Below are 21,659 nucleotides of genomic sequence, written 5' to 3' on the forward strand. Positions count from 1 at the left end.
GAACATCTGTAAAAAACTACCTCCTGCTTCTACGTTACTACTACTACTACTACTACTACTACTACTACTACTACTACTACTACTACTAGTAGTAGTAGTAGTAGTAGTAGTAGTAGTAGTAATAGTAGTAGTAGTAATAGTAATAGTAGTGGATTCGAATCTGGATTTCCAGATCCTAGTAGTAGTAGTAGTAGTAGTAGTAGTAGTAGTAGTAGTAGTAGTAGTAGTAGTAGTAGTAGTAGTAGTAGTAGTAGTAGTAGTGGATTCGAATCTGGATTTCCAGATCCTAGTAGTAGTAGTAGTAGTAGTAGTAGTAGTAGTAGTAGTAGTAGTAGTAGTAGTAGTAGTAGTAGTAAATTTTGTTTGATATCACAGCTGCCAGTTCTTTAGCTGGTTGTTGGCCTTTCATTACCATTCACCCAGAGGCCCAGGATGTTGTAATGTATTCATGTAGTATCTGTGCGGATCCCAGCAGCACTATCTTTTGAATCACGGGCCCCTTCCGCCGATGAAGAATAATGCCTTTTCAATCCACTTTCAGTGCACTTTGAACCTGTGTGGAATAGCAAAATGCACTTGCAAACAGTTGTGAAAGTGGATGGAAAGTGCAGTATTCTGCATGTGCGGAAGGGGCCAGACTAATGTTGATTTTGTTGATTTGAAGATGTTTCAAGTGCTGCCCTAGTATTTCTGGAACGGGGCCCAGAGTACTGATGACCATTGGGATTACCTCAGCTGTTTTGTGCAATAGTCTCTGAAGCACCATTTTCAAACCATGATATTTAGTGACCTTCTCGTGTTCTTTTTCATCAACCCTACTGTCCCCTGGTATTGCTGTGTTGATGCTGGTCACTTTCTTACCTGCAACCACTGTGATGTCTGGTGTGTTATATGGCAAGAATTTGTCCATTTGGATTCAAAAATCCCACAAGATCTTCACCTTCTCACTTTCTCCGGGTGATATGCCCACCTGTTTTTAGCCATCCTGACATTGTAATTCTTGCATAAATTCTAGTGGAAGAGGAGGAGGAGGAGGAGGATGTGCAAGCTGGTAATTGAGGAGGCCAGCCATATGGATAATATGGACTAATGGATGGCCTTAACCAAAAGCTTGGTGGAACATCTCTGTCTTTCAGGCCCTATGAAATTGAGTAAGGACCCACAGGTCCCTGGTGTCAGCCAACAAAGAGTTCTGCCAGGCTGGTGCCAGGGCTGAAAAGGCCCTGGCTCTGGTTGAGGTCAACATAATGTCCTTGAATCTTAATCCTAGTGCAAAGGGCTTTTCTCAGACTTTTTTTTACCTCGACAGGAGGCTTCACTGCACCCGGAATTACATCCACCTTCACCTGTTTGTCTCCTTCATGCTCAGAGCTACCAGCATCTTCATCAAAGACAAAGTAGTCCACACTCAGGTTGGAGTCAAAGAGCTTGACTCCCTGCTGATAAGAGACCTGCAGAGTGCTGTAGTGGTTCCCCTCTTAGACAAGTCCCAGTACGTAAGTATTTCCTCTCCTTCCCATACTCTAGCTTCTCCAGTCGCCACTGTGGGAGTGACCATTGAAATACATGAGGGTGTTTTCACACCATTTGGGCCAGGGGTAGGGAACCTACGGCTCTCCAGATGTTCAGGAACTACAATTCCCATCAGCCTCTGTCAGCATGACCAATTGGCCATGCTGGTAGGGGCTGATGGGAATTGTAGTTCCTGAACATCTGGAGAGCCGCAGGTTCCCTACCCCTGATTTGGGCCAAAGGGAAGATGAGATGAGATGATAAGAGGAAGTAGTAATTGGGGACCAAGAAATGCGTCAGCGGTGGGGACCTGTGTTAAGAGAAGGTGCCAGTTAGACATATCTGAGAAGGGCACTCCACAACAGAGCAAAATAAGGCATTTTGCCCTTTCCCCACTCACCTTTGTCCAAGGGTTGCTGCGCTCAATTCCCAGTGCGCGCAATTCCTGGCGCGCGCCCTGGCTTCCCCACGACCCCGCGGTCATCAAAAGGCGCCATTTCAAAAGGCACCAGGAATTACGCGCGCTGAGGGGGCGCGAGAGAGGCAGCGTCGGGGCAGCTGTGTTCTCGCCACCCCTGAAGTGGGGAGTGCAGCTGGACCCCGCGCTGCTTGAGGAGAGTAGCGTGGGGCTTAAGGTAAGTGGGGAAAGGGCCATAGATTTCACTCACCTCAGAAGGTGGGGCATGTGACTTGAGCAGGCCCTCAGCTGCTGATCTTGATTTGTGTACCAGTGAAGCAGCTGCAGACCCTAGACCTGCTGGAACATTACTGGTCAAAAACAGAACTTTGAATAGCACCCAGAAAGAAAATGAAGGCTAATAAAGGTGTTCCATCACTTCCAAGGCATTATGAATACTTTGGCTGAAGCTCAACCAGCTTCAATTTCCAAATTCCTTTTCTAGAGAGCCATACAAATAATGTTCTGTAGTCTTCTCATTTCGATATTACCAAGGCATGGACGTATTTTCAGTGTTGTTATGCATGCCTATAATCAAACTGGGAGCATTCCTGAAGGCCCTACCAGTCATTTCATGATATTGTAGACAGCCCAGAATCATGAAGCAGAGCCAGGGTAAGATGGATGCCGATATTAATTCAAGGGCTCTGATCTAAAGAGCGTTTGCCTAACACATGACATCAGCCTTTCTCCGTCCTGAATCAAGGATGCATTGCCTTGGACAATGGGCCTTTCCCCACTTACCTTAAGCCCCGCACTACTCTCCTCAAGTAGCGCGTGGTCCCGGGGCACTCCCCACGACAGGGGTGGCGACAGCGCAGCCACCCCGACGCTGCCACTGTCGCGCCCCCTCAGCACGCGGCATCCCTGGCGCTCTTGTAAACGGCGCCTTTTGATGACCCTGTGCAGAGCGCGGGGTCGTGGGGCCGCCCGGCCGCGCGCCAGGGATGCTGCGCGCCGAGAGCAGCGCACGGCATAGGGGGGATCGTGGTGAGTGGGGAAACGCCCAATGCCTTCCCTGAAGGCTCAGCCACCCGAATCTGGATATCAACAACTCAGCTTTGAGATAATGGACCTGGCACCATCCTCACAAAGAACTTGCGAATACCCACACCCTGATTTCATCGCTGAACTGGCTAGATCACCCGTTACCCTTTTCTCCCAAATGTTATTTTAATCTTAAACTTCCTGCCAGCTATTAAGGGCTAGCAACCTTCCAGAGTGTCTTTGTTTTAATAGTCCAAGCTCAGAAAGCTTGGAATGCCCCTGTTTGTTTGTTTGTTTGTTTGAATTTCATCAACACCGTCCACCAAATCTTGGGCACTCCCAACTCTTAATCCAACCAAGCCTTTTCACACAAGACTGTCTGTATCAGGGAACAGAAGTTTGTTTTGTTCCAAAAAAAAATGCCTCTCTTATCATAGCCAGAGGGTCAGTTTTATAACTAGCCCCAATGAACTGGAGCAAAATTGGACTTCGTTCCTTGTGTCCGACATCATTTCCTGTGAGCTGGTCACTGTCACTCGCTTCCTTGAACCTCTTCCAGATTAGTAAATATCGGGCGTTTTCCCACTTACCAGTAGCTGCGCGCTACTGTAGGCAAGTAGCACGGGGTCCCCCGGCACTCCCCACTACAGGGGCGGCCACAACGCAGCCGCCCCGCCGCTGCCGCTGTTGCGCCCCCTCAGCGTGCGTCATTCCTGGCGCTCTTCCAAATGGCACCATTTGATGACGTGGGGAAGCCCGGGTGCGCGCCAGAAATGACGCACGCTGAGAGCAGCGCACGGCATAGGGGGGTCGTGGCAAGTGGGGAAACGTCCATCATCTGCCTCAATGCCCTTTCCTATTCCAGATCTCTCACTCTCTCACTCTCACTCTCTCGCTCTCTCTCTTAGGCTTCTCAAAATTCTGTATGTATTTGCAACGTGTGTGTGTGTGCATTTTTATTTTCAACCATTCAATAAAATTGTAACCCTTCTTCAATTTCTGTGTTTTTGGAGGGAGGTGGGTGACCTCTTTATAAATTGGTGTAGATTTCATTACCATCCTCTTGCATTGCATGTGTGTTCCCAGTTAACTCCCCCAACTGAAGGTGAATAGACCACTCTAATTTGGGTAACACCAGGATAAGGTTCTATTGGTGGAACAGCCAGAGGCTTATCGAAGGAAAATGGCACCCAGGGCAACACCTGCTCTGGGCACATACACACCCCACAGCACCCCACCCCACAGCTCCCCCCAGGCTGGGCCTAGGGCAGCGGCTCCTCCGGAAGCAGCCTGGCTGGAGCCGAGCATGCCAGGTGTGGCCATGCAGGGAATTAATGAGGGGGGGGGAGAAGGAGGTGTATGGGGGCAATTTTATGGAGCAGCAGTGGCGTAGGAGGTTAAGAGCTCGTGTATCTAATCTGGAGGAACCGGGTTTGATTCCCAGCTCTGCCACCTGAGCTGTGGAGGCTTATCTGGGGAATTCAGATTAGCCGGTACACTCCCACACACGCCAGCTGGGTGACCTTGGGCTAGTCACAGCTTCTCAGAGCTCTCTCAGCCCCACCCACCTCACAGGGTGTTTGTTGTGAGGGGGGAAGGGCAAGGAGATTGTGAGCCCCTTTGAGTCTCCTGCAGGAGAGAAAGGGGGATATAAATCCAAACTCCTCCTCCTCCTCCTCCTCCTCCTCCTCCTCCTCCTCCTCCTCCTCCTCCTCTTCTTCTTCTTCTTCTTCTTCTTCTTCTTCTTCTTCTTCTTCTTCTTCTTCTTCTTCTTCTTCTTCTTCTTCTTCTTCTTCTTTTTCTAAACGGCTGGCACCAGAGGATATGTGACCCCACTTGTCCCCATGGACAGTACGCCCCTGGGAGCAGCCAAAGGTAGTAAAGGGTTGTTTGAGCCACATACTCCATTTGAACAAATTTGGCTCCAAAACCAACTCCCCAGATGTCAGAGTAGGGTCACCTGCCAACACTTCCCTGGTGCCCAACAAATGTTCTTAAGAAATGGGCGGGGCCAGATGGGGCTTTTGCAGGGCTCCAGACTGTACATTTGATTACCTGTCCAGGTTTTTGTAAACGTTGCTTTGGCAAAGATCTTCACGTTGTGATTGGGGGTGCGCTGCAGCAGTCATTCTGTGGCGCCCTCCTATGGCCACCATTTTGTTGCAGCCATTTTGTGGCTTCGCCCAACATGCTGTGTCAGAATTCCAAATGTGCCACAGACTCAAAAAAAGGTTGAGGACCCCTTCTTTAGGGGAAAAGAAACATTATCCCGAACAGGATTTATCTTCTGTGGTCAATTCTGCCGTCTACCAGCAACCTCCTTAACATGAAATATTGTCCATTCTTTGTTTGGATATCACACTAGCTTTAAGAACCTTGAAAGTCAAAGGCGGTTTCCACACAGCCAAGGGAGAGACCCTGCATCGGCATTAATCATGCCAATTCAGGGTCTGGGGCCGTTCACACAAACAGCCCTATGGAATGCGCAGCTATGGGAGCAAGTTCCGCACAGCTGCGTATTCCCCTCCCCGACCCCAAATGCCTCCTTACCTTCTGCTGGCAGCCGTGTCGCTCTATCGTCGCTCTGAGGAGGGAAAGGGACAAGCCCCATGTCCACAGTGATGGCTGAAGCACCGGAGACCAGGGGGCGTGTCCCCTTCCCTCCTCAGAGCGACGATAGAGCGACACGGTTGCCAGCAGAAGGTAAGGAGGCGTTTGGGGCCAGGGAGAGGAGGGGAAAACGCCGGCTTCCACCTGCTGCCGTTCACATGGCAGCGGATGGAAGCCGGCGTTTGCAGGAAAACTCGCTCCCCAAGCGAGTTTTGAATACACCATTTGGGCGGGCACAGAGCGCTGCTACATCGATTTGGCTGCGGCCCCTGTGTGAAGGGTCCCCGCCAAAATGGTGTTTTACAGGGCAGAAGCCGTTGCTTTCTGCCCATGCAGAAACCGCCAAAGACTAATTCTGATTGGCAAGGACAGTATCTTTGGCATCCCAAATGATGGCAGTGTTGTTTTGTTTTGGATTGATGTGGCAGGTGGGATGCAAGATTACCGTGGTGATGTTTATTTACTTCTTGGCGACCAACTACTACTGGATTCTGGTGGAAGGCCTCTACCTGCACAGTTTGATCTTTGTGGCGTTCTTTTCAGACACCAAATACCTGTGGGGATTTACCTTAATTGGCTGGGGTAAAGTACATCATCTCACATTCGAGAAATGCTTTTTCCATTCTAAAATGTATTTATTTACAGTTCAGTAATTTGTCCTCCTGCTCAGCTAGTACAATTTTGTTGTTAAAGTTACAATTGTCAATATTTTCAGATTAAAATGTTTGGGATTTTTTTTTTGTATCGATGAGATTTCTTGCAGCTCATCAGTTCCTTTAATGGCTCAGTTGCAGGGAGAAACTCACTATTGGCTCTCTCCCTTCCCCTGCTCAACAACTCACTTATAAAATGCCTCAGTGGGCATTTCCCCACTCATCACGATCCCCCCTATGCCGCGCACTGCTCTCAGCGCGCGGCATCCCTGGCCATTTACAAGACCACCAGGGATGCCGTGCGCTGAGGGGGTGCGTCAGCATCAGCATCGGGGCGGCTTCGCTGTCGCCACCCCTGTTGTGAGGAGTGCCGGGGGACCCTCGCTACTTGAGGAGAGTAGCGTGGGGCTTAAGGTAAGTGGGGAAAGGCCCAGTGTCACAACCTGTCCAAGTCAGTTTGGAAACCCCAGGTGTCTACCCTTCGAGAGAAGCAGTTGTGCTGTCAAATAGCCAGTTCTAATATGTACACACTGATCAGGCTCTTGAATCCTTCTGGGATCTTTCAAGTCTCTGCCGATATTCATGAAAGTCCTCCCCCTACAGGTTAGGGGAGCTGATTGCAAGTTCTGTGCAGTGGAAATGAGTAGCAATGTGTCAAGCCCCGGATCTGTAGACAAATATAGGACTCTGGATTTCAAATCAGTAGCCTTTATTGACAGACATCGGCATGCCCCCAAAAGAAGCCAGTTCTAAAGAACTGACTTTGGGTACAACCTTTTATCCCTGATTTCTCCCCCCCTCCCTCCTCTCCTTCACACTCCAAATCAAAGGCAGAGTGAAACAAGACAGAAATGTTACAGCAATTGCTTTCTCAAGGCCTGTGTAAAGTGAGATAGTGAGGCGCCAGCGCTTGGGTGCTCCTAGTTCGCTACATGTTACACATCAAAGGGAAGGTGGGAAACTGGAAGTAAAGTGCAGGCCTAGTAACATAACAGAGCACATAGCCCCCTTTGATGTCTGGAAGGCTCTTCCTGACACAATGGCAGCAAGTCAAGGCTTTCGTTTCCGAGATGTTATGAAAATGAAAATGTCCATTGGGGCCTCCTCAGTGTCAGCAAGCTCCCATCGGCAGCTCCTGTGCATGGTAGTTTCATTCGGCCCCATGGCCCGGATCCCAGCCAGGTTTGATAGCCTGGCTTTGCTGCCTTTGGCTTTAGCTTAGGCTGACCAGACGTCCCGCTTTTGGCGGGACAGTCCCACCTTGAAACAACTTGTCCTGCATCCCGCGGGTTTTTTCAAATGTCCCGGGTTTTGGAAGGCTGCCGCACTGCCTTCTGGGGCGCAAGGCAGTGCGGCAGCCTCCCGCGCGGCCGCAGGAGTGCACGGCCTTCTGGGGCGCCGCCGTTTCCCGCCCTGTGGCAGCCACCCATCTGTCCTGGTTCGCGAAGGTGACCATCTGGTCACCTTACTTTAGCTGCAGCCCAGCTCCTAGCCTTGGCAGGTACTTCAGCTCCGGCACTGGTGGGGACTCTAGCTCTGACAAGGATATTATGTCAGAAAGGCCAAATTTCACTGTTCCAGTGAGGAAGGGTAGCTTTCCACCCATCTTATTGGCTCTGGTGATATTATTCCGGAGTTTGTTCCTGGCCCCTAGCCTCCCATCGGCTTCTCCATAAGTTCAATCTTTTGCATGCTTGACATCAGTGCTTGCATAAGTCTATGCGGCTTGCTTTCCTCTCTCAGCCCCCTGCAGTTTCATCTGCGGTTTGAGCTCAGGCTCCTGTTTGAAATTCACCCGCGTTTGCCTCCTGACGGGTGAGATGAACCACCGACACATTGTCCTTCAATCATGAACAGAAGCTAGCACCTTGTAATGTACTAACTACATATTACCTGTGAGGCCATAACCCATGTTCGGCCTGCGCAGCTGTCTTGAGAAAAGATAGGTTAGAAACAAACTCCCCAAAAAGCATCAGACATCTGACATCAGAAACAAACAGAACGTTTTACTGAACAGAACATAGATCTCTGACAGAAGGTGACCCCTCTGGGTGCTCTCGAAAGAGAGACACGCCCACCATACGAAAGACCTTAGTCTTTATAGATACAAAGAATACATACGTCACAGTTCATCCCCATACCCACCTACACAATCCATACCCCTTTCACGGGCTATAAGCATGAACCTTAAAATCCCATTGGATAATTTGTCTTCTTCCTGCTTCGAGTCTGAATCCTTCTGTTACGCAAACTCTGCATGCTGTTTGCTCATGTCCCTCTGCCCATGTGCAAACGGCTGCAATAAAACTAATGTCTGCCTTTTCTTGTTTCCAAGAATAACCAGTTTCCCTAGTTTTCTAAGTTTGCTCCTGAAGAGAGATACCTCCCCAGGGTATGTAGGTTTTTACCTACATTCTTTAAGATCATAAAACTTCCCTTTTCCCAGTTTGAAATGATTTTACTTTAACAGATTATACAAACATTGATTCTAACAATTATACCACTCGATTTTAATACAATAGAATTATAATAAAATACAGGTACATATGAATCTCTCATCATCTCTCTGTGTTCATTTAACATATATAGAAAAACACTTTTTTCCATTTAACTAATCACATTCATTTCTAGTCTTAACCTACTGCATCTGTGTATGGTTCTCCAGTTGCACAGCGGTAGATAGGAAGGCGCTCCAAAGGGTGATCACTACTGCACAAAGGATTATCGGCTGCCCTCTCTCCTCCTTGGAAGAACGCTATAATTCCCGAAGCCTAAAAAAAGCCCAAAATATTCTGAGGGACCCGTCTCATCCAGCACACTCTCTTTTTGAACTGCTACCATCTGGTAGGCAATACAGGACTATCAAATCTAGGACAAAGAGGCTTAGAGACAGCTTCTACTCTAGAGCTGTGGCTATGCTAAACTCCGCGGCTTCATGTTGATGTGTTTGGGGCTGTGTAGGGATGGGTGGAGGAAGGGGGAAGTGAGGATGATGTATGAGTCTGAAATTGTATGAGTATAATGTATTGTATGAAATTGTATGAGTATGATGTATGAGTCTGAAATGGTGTGCATCGAGGAATGCTGCTGTAAATTTCGTTATGCGTGCACAATGACAATTAAAAAAATGCTTATGCTTATGCTAACCTCTGATCTCTTTATTTCCCTTAGGCATCCCATGTAGCTAGCTTTAACAAAGTTATACAGTTTATGTCTTCTTTGTCTATGTCTTTATGACAAGATCTTAAAGATATTTATCTTTGCTTGCCTGCATAATCACTGACAAGATTCTAACATGCAGTTTGACCATCTGCTAACATGCAGTCCTGCTGGTCTCTATACAGAAACCCCATTTTGATTCTTAGAAATCTTTGGTTCATACAAACTTAATATTCCTTGATCAAATACAATTTGCAGGCATTCTGGTCCATTCTCACAACCGAATAAAATGGATTAACTAAATATTAACTAATAAAATAGCAATGTTATGCTTTACAGCCACGCCTCCCCTGTTTCCATCCTCTTCAGAGGCTTTCCAGTTGCCAATCATGGACCGTTAACTCTAAGGGGTGTCCTTGGGCCATTCCTCGACAATCCAGTGTTGGGTTAAGACAGTACGGCCCCTTCTGCACATGCAGAATAATGCACTTTCAATCCACTCGCACAATTGTCTGCAAGTGGATTTTGCTGTTTTGCACAGTAAAATCCAGCTGCAAAGTGCACTGAAAGTGGATTGAAAGTGCATTATTCTGCATGTGCGGAAGGGGCCTATCTGACCCACTTCTCATCCCCTTCTGTTGATGGCTTTTGGATCATGCCACATGAACTGGGAAGATTAAGGAATCCTTCCAGCTGCCTGGCTGGCGGGAAAGAGCAGATCAGCGGAGGGCATAATTGCTGCCAATTAACCGCCTGCTTATTTGGCTTTGACATTTGGAGGAAATGTCGGCTGCAGCTGCCATAATTAGGGAACATTCCATCATAGGAGCTTCCACTTGGGTCCCTCATTTTCTTTGAGGGGGTAACGCCGTCTCTTAGTAACATCAAATTTTGCCCCCCATGAAGGCTGATGGGATGGAATGTTCCCACAGGGAAAGAAAATCTTGCACATAGAGCTGGGGAAGTGATGGCGAACCTATGGCACAGGTGCCAGAGGTGGCACTCAGAGCCCTCTCTGTGGGCATGCACAAACAGAGTGCCCCCCCCAACACATCTAGGCTGGCCTGGGCCACTGGGCTCGATTATTAGCATTAAACCGAAGACCTAGTTTTGCGGAAGCAGTGTAGGTAACCCTGTTAAGCCCCACTGATTTTCATGTGAAGAACTAAAGTGTATCCTTTACCTGGGAGTAAACTCGGTTGCTGGCAATGGGGCTTGCTTCTGAGTAAACCCTCCTAGGGTCGTGATTCACCTGTTGGAAGCGTTCAACGGTTGCTTCAAAGCAAAGGCAACAAGGACTACCAAGCTTACTCCTGAGTAACGCACGCCTCGGAGCCAACCGTTTTTTCTAAACTAAAAACCTCAATATTCAGGTTAAATTGCCGGGTTGGCACTTTGCAATAAATAAGTGGGTTTTGGGTTGCAGTTTGGGCACTCAGTCTCGAAAAGGCTCTCCATCACTGCGCTAGGGTTCTCCTTACTGACTGTTAGTTTTCTAAATCAAGGCGATGGGGGGGGGGGGTATTTCATTATGACATCCTCCATGATGAGCATATTTCCCGTGCCTCACTCCGTCAAAGCCTCTCTTTGTTGCTTGCCAGTGCAATTTTTAATCTTAAGCGAAATACTGTCTTGCAGCAAATGAAATCATTTTTCTGGGTCTTTGCTGGAAAGGGCTGTTTGTCTGCTATGCTTTCTTTATCCATGTAGCAATTCTTGACTGTCTTACAGGCCGTTTGCCTAATGGGATGCTTGGGACAAAACACCCAATTAGTGGGCTGTGAAGTTGCTGTGTGCAAAACAGGCTGTAAGGATTAGATGTTAGACCCCCATCTAAGCAGTGGGTGGTAACCGGAGGGAGGATTGTGGGGGTGGGGCAGAATTTCTGCCGTTAAGGGTGGCACAATCACCCTGGGAAGTTCTGACCATAGAGTTTCTGATGTTTCCTAGAACTACCTGGAAAAGATAAGGGTGTCTCTAGCAATCACCCAAAACTCTATGATCTGAACTTCTGGTATTTTCCTTTTTAATTTTTTCCCCAGGATGATCGTACCCTCCCCTTTTGGCTGCAGTTTCTGCTCCCTGATCAGATGAGTGACATCAGGCAAGCGCTGCAATTGGCCCAGGGTTTCCTGCCGTAAGAGGGCAAATGGGAACCCTGCCCCCATCTAATGTCTACGAACTGGCTCCTATCCAAGTCAACACATTCGTGTCACTTGAGATATGAGGCCAGGCGTTTCTCTGTTATTTTGAGCCACCTTGAAAGTCTTATAGTTGAGAAAAGTGAGTTATAAATCCAAACTCTTCTTTTTATTTTTCTTCCTTTCAATCTGAGCCTGAAACCATTTATGCTTAGAAAGGCTGATTCTGCACAGGCAACACTAATGGATTAAATGGACCCATGTTGCCTTCGTCACTGCTTGCACAGCGTGGCCAGCTGGGATCGCTGTGATCCCGCTGGCAGGAGGTGGCATGGTTTGCATGGGAAATACAGTGTTTCCCTGTGAACTGCACAGCTGAGATTCCACCCCACCTAAGAATTGCCCCACCCACTTACCTGCACAACATGATGGCCCCCTGTTACAGAATTCATTCTAATGGTGGCCACCTGGAGAATCCACCATAATGGTCGATTGGGGGGGGGGGGGCGGAATAGAACACTTCCTGTTTGCCTTAGTTAGCACAGACAAGCAGAAAGAGTCTGAAACCCAGGTTGAAGAAAAAACAAGTCTTAACCTACTGCATCTGTGTATGGTTCTCCAGTTGCACAGTGGCGGATAGGAAGGCGCTCCAAAGGGTGATCACTACTGCACAGAGGATTATCGGCTGCCCTCTCCCCTCCTTGGAAGAACTCTATAATTCCCGAAGCCTAAAGAAAGCCCAAAATATTCTGAGAGACCCGTCTCATCCAGCACACTCTCTTTTTGAACTGTTACCATCCGACAGACGATACAGGTCTATCAAAACTAGGACAAAGAGGCTTCGAGACAGCTTCTACTCTGGAGCTGTGGCGATGCTGAACTCCGGGGCTTCGTGTTGATGTGTTTGGGGCTGTGTAGGGATGGGTGGAGGAAGGGGAAAGTGAGGATGGGGTATGAGTCTGAAATTGTGTGCATCGAGGAATGCTGCTGTAAATTTTCGTTGTGCGTGCACAATGACAATAAATGCTTATGCGTAATTGCTTATTTAGCTACTTTCATTTAACCGAAGTTCAGGCAAATATAATGGGTTAGAAGTGTCGGGGGAGTTCTGTGGGAATTTCTCCCCCATAACACTTTGAAAAAGGACCTGAACCCGTTCTATTTGTCCTGTGCAGAATCCCCCAAAGGCCACTCATTCCCCAATGGCTTTTATTACTTGCTTTTGCCATAGGTGAAAAGGATTTTGAGACACTCTTTTGTTCCTCCCGCCAATCTGACCTAACAGGTAACTTTTTTTTTCATTTATAGGATTTCCAGCTGCATTTGTAACAGCGTGGGCTGTGGTTCGAGCGACGGTGGCAGATTCAAGGTCAGTGGACAAGGTAAAAGTGTGATGTGGAGAGGTAGCATAGTGTTGTGGTCAGAGGATCTGGGGGTTTCCAGGGTTTGCATCCTCCCTCTGCTGCGAAAGGTGTTAGGACTCAGACCTTAAAGCAATAAACAGACTCTGGATTGTTGATCAGTAGCATTTATTGGAAAGTATCGAAGCACCCATCTGGATAAAGCGAGTTCTGGAGAACCTGGCTTTTGCTATCAGTTTTACTCCAATGCTACTCCCGCCTCCCATTTCCCCCCAAAATACGAGAAATAGTTAATTTGGAGCTGAAGCACCCGAGGCCAGCGATCGATAGAGATAAAGCCACCTGGCATCCTGCGCCCACAGGACAGCGGAAACAATCCCGTTTCCCATGAGACAAAAGTGTCAGGGGAAAGCCTAGTTATCTACTCAGCGTGTGAAGTCATAAAGCAAAGATCAAGGAAAGAATGCCCCGTAATGACAGTGATAACATAGAGCAGGATGGTTAGATATATCTTTTAGCAAGCTGTTTGCATATATCTTGTAGCAGTTACATCGAGCTATGAATGCATCTCAACCAACTAGATACAGTCCCCTGACACAAGATGCCCTCTACACTCTCAACCTCATCTGTGTCACAGAGTTGTTGTGAGGATAAAAGGGAGAAGGGGGGAATATTATTAGCCAACTTGGTTCTCTGCCAGAGGAACAGGCAATTTATGGATGAAGTAAGCAAAATGATAAATACTTGATTCTCATTTTTCCTGTATGGGCAATTGGATAGCTGCTATTTGAGCAAGCTGTTCATCAAATGAAAGTGGTGATGTCAGTAGGGATGTGGGTAGAAAGAAGAGCTTCTGATTGGCCAGACTGTGGGGGTGGGCTCTGGAGGTGTGATGGGAGGCGGGGAGAATTCCATCAGCAGAGTTTAAAGCGGAGTTACTCTGGTAAGATGAGAAGGTCTGGTAATCTTCTTGCACTCACTGCAGCCTCCTAGCACTTTGGAAAAGAATACTCTCCACGCAAGATGTTCTTTCCAATAGGAAGGTTTTACTTTAGCAGCTGCAAGGTTACACAAGTCTATCCTATACAAGACTACAAAGCTATACAGAACTCTTCAGGAAGAACACAGTGAACACACACACACTAAACTTAGACACTCAACTTACACTCTGAACTTAGCATGTACAATGCTTTGCCTTTTATACATTCAAACAGGATACTTTTCCCCCACCCTGGCAACAGCCTCTCATTGGTCTAGAGCAGGGGTCTGCAACCTGTGACTCCGGAGCCGCATGCGGCTCTTTTGTCCTTGTACTGCGGCTCTGTGTGGCTTGGGACCTGAGCAACCTGAGGACCATGCTTTGCCATAATAAGCAAGCGCACAACTACCCTGGGCCATCTACGGAAGACGCCCCCAGCCGGGCAGGTGACAGCAGGCACCTGATGAGGGCAGGAGGGGAAAGGACGTTGGAGAGAGGAAGGAAGGAAGGAGGGGGTGGAGAGGGAGGCACGCTCGCCGTGTCCCAAGTGCAACTTGCCATCATTGGCGTTGCCACCGCTGTCTATCCTGCCCACTTGGATGACAGCTCACAGCATTTTTTGTTTGCTACATGCTTTTTAATTCATTTGACAGAGACCTTCAGACTCGGCATGTTTTTCGGTTATTATTATTTAAGAGTTCAAAATGCGTTCTTTACATAAATAAAATATACTTTTCTCTGTAGCACTTCATGGATTTCATAAGCAACACACTGTAGTTGTTTGAACAAAGCGTAAAGGTAAAAAAACCAATATATACAGTGTCATCTTCATTTTAAATGTCAAAAAATATTCGTGGCTCCAAGTGTTTTCTTTTCCATGGAAAACGGGTCCAAATGGCTCTTTGGATGTTAAAGGTTGCTGACCCCTGGTCTAGAGTCACAGTTGAACTCACCAATCATGTTAAAGGTTAACTGTAGCCACTTGCCCCTAGACCCGGGGACTGCAACCTGTGGCTCTCCAGATGTTCATGGACTACAATTCCCATCAGCCAATTGGGCATGCTGGCAGGGGCTGGTGGGAATTGTAGTCCATGAACATCTGGAGAGTTGAAGGTTGCAGACCCCTCCCCTAGACTGTCTCCCCTAGACTGTCTCCGGCCTCTTTGTTGGGCAAACCTCTGCTGACTAGAAGATGAACCTTTTGTGAACCTTTATTTTTTATATATCATGATAAATTCCATCAGCTGCTCAGGAGGAGAAGACTTGGCAGATGGCTGGTGAGCTGGGGCCAAGGATGGGAAGGTATATAGGAAGAGTAGCAATCAGCACTGAGAGGAAAGGGAACAGAGGGCGTTTCCCCACTTACCTTCTGCCCTGCGCGACCGTAGCCAAGTAGCGTGGGTCCCCCGGCACTCCCCACTACGGGGGTGGCGACAACGCAGCCGCCCCGCCGCTGCCGCTGTCACGCCCCCTCAGCGCGGGTCATTCCTGGCACTCTTCAAAACGGCGCAGGGTCGTGGGGAAGCCCGGGCGTGCGCCAGAAATGTCGCGCGCTGAGAGTAGCGTGCGGCATAGGGGGCTATGAGTAAGTGGGGAAACGCTCAGAGAGGGGACTGGGCATCTCAGAAACCAGATGATTAAGCAGTGATCAGTGGAGGAATTTGCCCATGAGTTCCTCATGTGCCTCACTTGTCTGTTGTCATGCCAGGGGACAGCATTCCTCTGAAAAGGCATCCTCGGGTTAAATGTTTGCTTCCTGTCACTCCTCCATCTAATCTTCCAACCGTGCATCATTTTCTGTCTTGGAGGCTTCGTGTTGTACGACCAAGTCTCTATCTGAAGTGTCTGTAGGACATCTTAACCTTAACATTTTTGTTGTCGGTGCCCAATTACTTCAGCAAGGAGAGCGTCTGAGAAAAACACACACTCCATTCGCACCGGTCTCTGTGTGTTCCATAAAGAAAAAGCAGCCTTCTCTTTGATACCACACTTCATTGATTCTGAAGGTCAGCTCAACTTCTCACAGGAATTGAGCGATCTGCTTGCCTTCATTTTCTTCAAATCCCAGTCATGCAAAGAAAAAGAACTGATACGTTTTGGATCTTGGCAGAGTCTTGCATATTTATGGTAGAACAACTTCCGCTAACCAAAAGTCTGAATCTTTGTTTCTTGCCTGCAGTCTAGGGCCTTTCCACACAAATCTTTTAAAACATTTCAAGGCAGGAAACGAAACGTTTCCACCATGGAGTTCCACATATCTTTTTTTTAACCCCCAAACATTATATTTCCAACCTCAAAACATTTTAAATGAATCCCCTTTTAAAATGGTTCTCTAGCTGAAATGTTTTGAAAACTCTGCTTCCCTAAACTTCCGCCTCGGCGCCATTTTCTAAGCTCACTCAGTTCCTCCTTGCCTGTTTATTTGCATCATTTCTCTGTTTGTTCTTTTATTGGGAGGGCAATCTTCAAAGCATCGAGTGTACAAGGAGTATAGAACACATCACAAGACTGTGAAGCATTGGAGCATTGATTCAACACAGAAGGTTTTTTTTAAGTGAAAAAATCATGTAATGGCAGTCAGGAATCATTTCGAGGGGGTGAGTGTAAACATACATTGTTGTAAAGGGGTATCTGGAGATCTTCTGCTATTACCATTGATTTTCAGACTGAAGGGCAACAGGTATATTTGGTGTATATATAATCCTGTCAAGCAAAGTAATGGGTGGAAATGTGGATTGTGCGGCACATCATATTAGAATAGCTTATCTGTCAAAAAACCGGCCGTTTTACCTCCGACGTTCATGAAAACATAAGCAGAACTTTACTTAACCTGAGAGAGAGATACATTATATACACAAGTATCACATAATAGTTACATGCACGGCTAATGGTTTGTTACAGTTTGGTTGTGTTAAAATATCTTTTATTCAGTATAGTCAGAGCACATTTCTATATCATTTGGTTTACAGAGCAGTATACAGGGCATCTTTCTTTTAGTTAGTCAGTCAGGGAGTCTCCTAGTGTTGATGGAGAGGGGAGCGGCCGCCGCCCCTGCAGCTCTCCAGCATTGTTTGGAGGCCGTAGCTGGTTGGTTGAAACAGAGCAGGCTGAAACTGAATCCATCGAAGACGGAGATCCTTTGGCTGAGGCGTGAGGGTGGGGTGGGGGACCTCCAGCCGCCGGTGTGGGAGGGGGCTATATTGGCACCAGTCCCCTCTGTTCGCGACCTGGGGGTCCACCTGGATTCGTCTCTTTCGATGGAGACCCAGGTGGCCCATATAACCCGGGTTGCGTTTTACCATCTTCGCCAGGCCTGGAGGCTGGTCCCCTTCCTCTCCCAAGCTGACTTGGCCACGGTGGTCCATGCAACGGTCACCTCCAGGCTAGACTATTGCAACTCGCTCTACGCGGGCCTTCCCTTGCGTCTGATTCGGAGATTGAAAATGGTCCAGAATGCAGCGGCGCGTATGCTCACGGGAGGTGCCATGAGAGAACACATCATGCCTGTGCTCCGCCGCTTGCACTGGTTACTGATTGAATACCGAATCATTTTCAAGGTGCTGGTGTTAACCTTTAAGGCTTTACGCGGCTTGGGACCTACGTACCTACGGGACCGTCTTACCCCATATGTCCCGAATCGGCCTCTGCGTTCGGCAGAGGCCAACTTACTGGTGATCCCTGGCCCCTCAATGATACGGCTGGCCTCCACCCGGGCCAGAGCCTTTACTGCTCTGGCCCCTGCCTGGTGGAACACTCTCCCACCAGCTGTTCGGGCCCTGCGGGATCTTGTTGAATTCCGTAGGGCCTGCAAGACAGAGTTGTTCCACCGGGCCTTTGGGGAGCCTAGCCATTGATAGGGGCCCCCTACCCCCCCTCCTCTTTATGATCTTATAACATCAAGTGGATCTACCGCCCGTCCCCTTTGAAGTTTGGGAGAACGGAAGTTGGTGCCATCTTGTTTTAATGCTATACTATTGTACTGTATTTTAATGGGGTTGGGCTTATTTTTATTAGAGCTGTATTTAATTTATATTTACTGAATTTAACTTATTATTGTGCTCTACTATATATCGTTCACCGCCCTGAGCCCTTCGGGGGAGGGCGGTTTATAAGCCTAATAAATAATAATAATAATAATAATAATAATAATAATAATAATAATAATAATAATAATAATAATAATAATAATAATAATAATAATAATAATAATAATAATAATAATAATAGTGTGTGTGGTGAGGGAACAGAACACTACCAACGGATTCTAACTGCCACCTTTAGAATGTTCGTGCAGCTTCCCAGAATTCCATGCTGCTCTTGCTGCTGCTGCATGCAAAGCAAGGCTGGGAATTCCAACACTTTGGACCTCCGTTCAGCTCAGATCAGTTCCCGTGGATAAAATGGCTGCTTTGGAGGATGGACTCTGTGGCATTATGCCCAACTGAGATCCCTCCCACAAACTCCATCCCCCAAATATAACAAGTTTTTTCCCAACCCAGAGTTGGCCACCTCACTTCAGTACTATTATCCAGAGCGGTGGGGGGATCTCCAAATCATCATCGAATTGGTGGCTGAGAGAGACCACATTTCTTTGGCTAGCAAGTCTCAAGACATTCAGCCAACAGAAGGTGTTACTGTGTATTCCTAGTAACATGAATCCTCCTATATCGCTTGTAACACCAGTGCTCTGCGGAGTAGTGACATGGGCCTCAACTTTAGTCAGCCACTACAGGTTGGATGCCATGACCTCAGTCGATGCAACTGATGCAGCCCATAAAAGTATGTCCCAGAACAATACAGTTGACGGTTCTTCCTTTCCATTTTATGCGTGGCTTTTTAACATCTGAACATTCAGGCCCATTCCACATGGGTCAAGAAACATGGGTGCAGGATGCTATATAACCAGAGGTGGGATCCAGCAGGTTCTCACGGGTTCCCGAGAGTAGGTTACTAATTATTTGTGTGTGCCGAGAGGGGGTTACTAATGGGTGATTTTGCCACGTGATTTTTTGCCTTAGTTACGCCCCTCCTCTCAGCAGTAGTGTGCAGAACTTGAAGCAGTCTAGCAGGAGGTGCGCCGGCGTGCGTGGCAGTCTGCGCCTGCGTGCATTCGTTTCCCGCCCAAGGACCGGCAGCAGCAGCTGCGTCCTTGCCACAGCCCCGCCCAGGAATGCCCCGCCCAGGAATGCCTGGAAATGCCGCCACCGCCCTCCACGGCCCGGTAGTCGCCACAGTTTGAATCCCACCACCATGGCAACCTGTTACTAAAATTTTTGGATCCCACCACTGGTCCTATAGGTTAACACCATGATGAACTTCTATTACTGCTTGCAAGAAACTAGTTAAGTCTTCCCATATGGTTGGATCAGAAGAGTTTAATAAACAAGATAGCTTTAAAGTGTCAGAAAATCCAGCTGTATAGATTAAAATGGGGTTTATATATTTTTCACGGATGGTTCCAAGTCACAGTGTATGCAGTAGCTGCAGTATACCTACCTTTTGCTTATTTTGATTTGGTTTTGTTTGTCCTTCACTGTTTATTTATGTATCTTTGACTGATGGCTACGAAGCATGTCTGTGTCACGGAGTTCCTGCTGGGCCACTTCATTGAGCCACACTATTTAAACTTACCTGGGTCCATTTTGTTCATCGGGGCTGAGTCTGTACAAAGCTAAACACAAGCCCTTTTTTTTGAAAAGGCAGCTCCACAGGCCTTCTGGGTATCCAGGCAACATTCTGAATTCATCTCATGTAAAAGATCTATTTGCATCCAGATTATTGGTCACCAGGATGAAACAACTGAAAACACCTGAGGAACTGCCAAGAGAGTATAATGGACTGGAAATCATTCAGACAAATTGAGAACTGATAGAGCACAGCCTTTGAGGGAAAGAACACATTAAGCCTTTGAGTTCCTGCTTTGGGCCTTTTTCGCACACGCGGTTTGTTCTAGAATTAAAGCAATCTGCATCGACATCCTGACCTTTTTGTTGCTGTTTCGTCGCTCGAGAGCATTCACACATCACCAGGTTGTTACGGATCTTCTGGGTGCTTCACAACTCCTGTGTTTTTGCATCGCCCTGGAATGCGGTGCAAACGACGATTCCGATTGGCTGTTGTGCCGTCCAGGGGCGGGTTCCATGTGAAATCTTGGCAGCGCTTCGTAAGCTCAACCGCATCCTGATTGGTTGGAGAAATGCGCATCACACAGTGAAGCGTGATCCTCGCGGTAAGCTTGCTCCAGTTGTGTTTTGCACCTAGGCACCAGATTGTGGGGGGAATCCATTTTATCCAAGAAAGTTGCACAATTATCGAGCAACAGGAAAAATGTGGGACAAAGGCTGAAATGAGGTACAGATTAGGGGTCGGGCCACATTACGGCTCAAGTGTGTGCGAAAAAAAGGCAGAAACCGTGACGACCTCACATATTAAATCAAGAACAAACCGTGTGTGTGAAAAAGGCCTTGGGACTCCTTGCTGGCTCAGCCTTTCCAAGGAAGTAAAGATAACCAGCAACAGGAGGATGAGAAACAAGTCTGAGGGCAAACCACTTGGCTCTTTCTGTCTTCTATTGGAGAGGTAAATAGCAGTGAGGTGTAATGGTTAAGAGCAGTGGACTCCAACCTGAAGAATCGGGTTTGATTCCCCACTCCTCCACATGAGCGGCGGACTCTAATTGGCGAACTGGATTTGTTTCACTGCTCCTACACATGAGGCCTGTTGGGTGGCTTTGGGCTAGTCACAGTTCTCTCTGAACTCTCTCAGCCCCACCTACCTCACAAGGTGTCTGCTGCAGGGAGAGGAAGGGGAAGGAGCTTGTAAGCTGCCTTAAGTCTCCTTACAGGAGAGAAACAGCAGTTTTTCTGGAGTTGTAACAAGACATCATCTAAATAGCCTAGAGTGTGATAAATTACAGGGGCCTGCTGAAGTTGTTAAGAACGGACTTGGGATTTATACGGAAGGAGTCTTGGTCCAAAGATAAGGTGACCAGATTGTCACCTTTGTAAACCAGGAGACCAGACAGCGGGAAGCAGGAGCGCCCAGAAGGCAGTCTTGGCTCCCCTGTACACGTCTGTGAGGCCACTTACTGCCTTCTAGAGGCCCCCTGTTTCCCACCCTGTGACAGGGCAGGGCAAAAATCGGGACAGTTCAAAAAACCCACAGGACACGGGACAAATTGATTTAAGGCGGGACTGTCCTGCCAAAAGCGGGATGTCTGGTCACCTTGTTCAAAGACCGCAAGATGAAGAATCCTATGTGCCCATGTGTCAATTATTATTATTATTATTATTATTATTATTATTATTATTATTATTATTATTATTATTATTATTATTATTATTATTATTATTATTATTATTATTATTATTATTATTAGTATTTTATTAGATTTTTATACCGCCCCATCCCCGAAGCCCTGGGGAGCACAGTGGAACCGGAAGCGCATCAGGGAAACAATTCTTCCCCAATGTGCTTCCTCTTTGTGGTGTGCAAAGAGCGGAGGTGCATTGGGGCAAGATTCCTTGTCCCAACATGCTTCCTCTTGCCCACACATGCTTCTTGCTTTCCCCAGGGAAAGCAAGAGCACTTCTGGCATGACTTTTTGTGCTAGAGCGGGGCAGGGGCGGGGAACAGGCAGCAGTGGGTAATCGGCCACTGACAGGTCTCCTGAAGATAATTAGTGACATTCCTGTCCCCTCCAGTTCAACACACCCCCTTTATTCCTCTGTGCAGATGTCTCCATGAGTCACAGACAAGAAAAATGAGCAAGACATGTATGATGAACAAGGTGTTCTGCTG

The 21,659-nt window shown here is 47.5% G+C and overlaps 1 protein-coding gene across 1 annotated transcript in view; it reads left to right on the forward strand.

The window, feature by feature from the left end:
• Positions 1 to 21,659, forward strand: part of PTH2R (parathyroid hormone 2 receptor) — an 81,738-nt gene that overhangs the window by 24,623 nt on the left and 35,456 nt on the right. Inside the window, exons 6-8 of the mRNA XM_048485636.1 lie at positions 1,310 to 1,496; positions 5,995 to 6,148; positions 12,828 to 12,888. Coding sequence (XP_048341593.1) covers positions 1,310 to 1,496; positions 5,995 to 6,148; positions 12,828 to 12,888 — 402 coding nt within the window. The remainder of the gene's footprint in view (positions 1 to 1,309; positions 1,497 to 5,994; positions 6,149 to 12,827; positions 12,889 to 21,659) is intronic.

The sequence above is a fragment of the Sphaerodactylus townsendi genome, linkage group LG02 (genome assembly GCF_021028975.2).
Source record: "Sphaerodactylus townsendi isolate TG3544 linkage group LG02, MPM_Stown_v2.3, whole genome shotgun sequence".
Classification (NCBI taxonomy): domain Eukaryota; kingdom Metazoa; phylum Chordata; class Lepidosauria; order Squamata; family Sphaerodactylidae; genus Sphaerodactylus; species Sphaerodactylus townsendi.